At 49.4% G+C, this 811-nt stretch overlaps 1 protein-coding gene across 1 annotated transcript in view; it reads left to right on the top strand.

Annotated features, from left to right (window-relative positions):
- LOC119593836 overlaps positions 1-811 on the top strand; it is a gene marked incomplete at its 3' end in the record, with an annotated part of 3,485 nt that extends 2,674 nt beyond the window's left edge. Inside the window, 1 exon segment of the mRNA XM_037942865.1 lies at positions 648-811. Within this exon segment, the coding sequence (XP_037798793.1) occupies positions 648-811 (164 nt within the window).

Raw genomic sequence — 811 nt, forward strand, 5'->3', positions numbered from 1 at the left:
GCCTTTCCTCTCTCATTTTCTCTCTCATTCCCTTAAACATCATTTATTTATAGCACTCACTCAATTCCCCGAACATTCATCCTACGCAGAATCACACGCATGTTAGCACCACAAATATACGCGATCAGAACGCGCTATCGGTACAGTGTATTGCTGGATTCTCTTGCTTTGCCGGTGTCCTACAGGTGTTTTTCATGCACGTGTCCTACAGGTGTTTCTCATTCACGTGTCCTGAAGGTGTCTTTAATGCACGTGTCCTAGAGGTGTTTTTAATACACGTTTCCTGAAGGTGTTTTTAATGCACGTGTCCTGAAGGTGTCTTTAATGCACGTGTCCTGAAGGTGTCTTTAATGCACGTGTCCTGAAGGTGTCTTTAATGCACGTGTCCTGCATGTGTTTTAATACTGTCCTAGAGGTGTTTTTAATGCACGTGTCCTAGAGGTGTTTTTAATGCACGTTTCCTGAAGGTGTTTTTAATGCACGTGTCCTGCATGTGTCTTTAATGTACGTGTCCTACAGGTGTTTTTAATGCAGGTGTCTAATACAAGTGTCCTGCAGGTGTTTTACAGGTGTCCTACAGTTACGTTTCCTACGGGTACAGTTATCTCTTACAGGCTTTCCTCCAAGTATGCTTCCTCCTCCCGCAGGTGTCCGCAGAATCGAGGGCGAGGCAGGTGCAGGCGACGAAGGAGGCGACGGCGGCGGCCCTGAAGGAGCAGGAGGAGCGGCGGCAGCGACACCTTCTGCTGGAGGAGAGGCACAGGAAGCGCCAGAGGGAGGAGGACGCGAGCGCTCTGGAGGCGTGGCCGCC

Source organism: Penaeus monodon, chromosome 32, assembly GCF_015228065.2.
Source record: "Penaeus monodon isolate SGIC_2016 chromosome 32, NSTDA_Pmon_1, whole genome shotgun sequence".
Classification (NCBI taxonomy): domain Eukaryota; kingdom Metazoa; phylum Arthropoda; class Malacostraca; order Decapoda; family Penaeidae; genus Penaeus; species Penaeus monodon.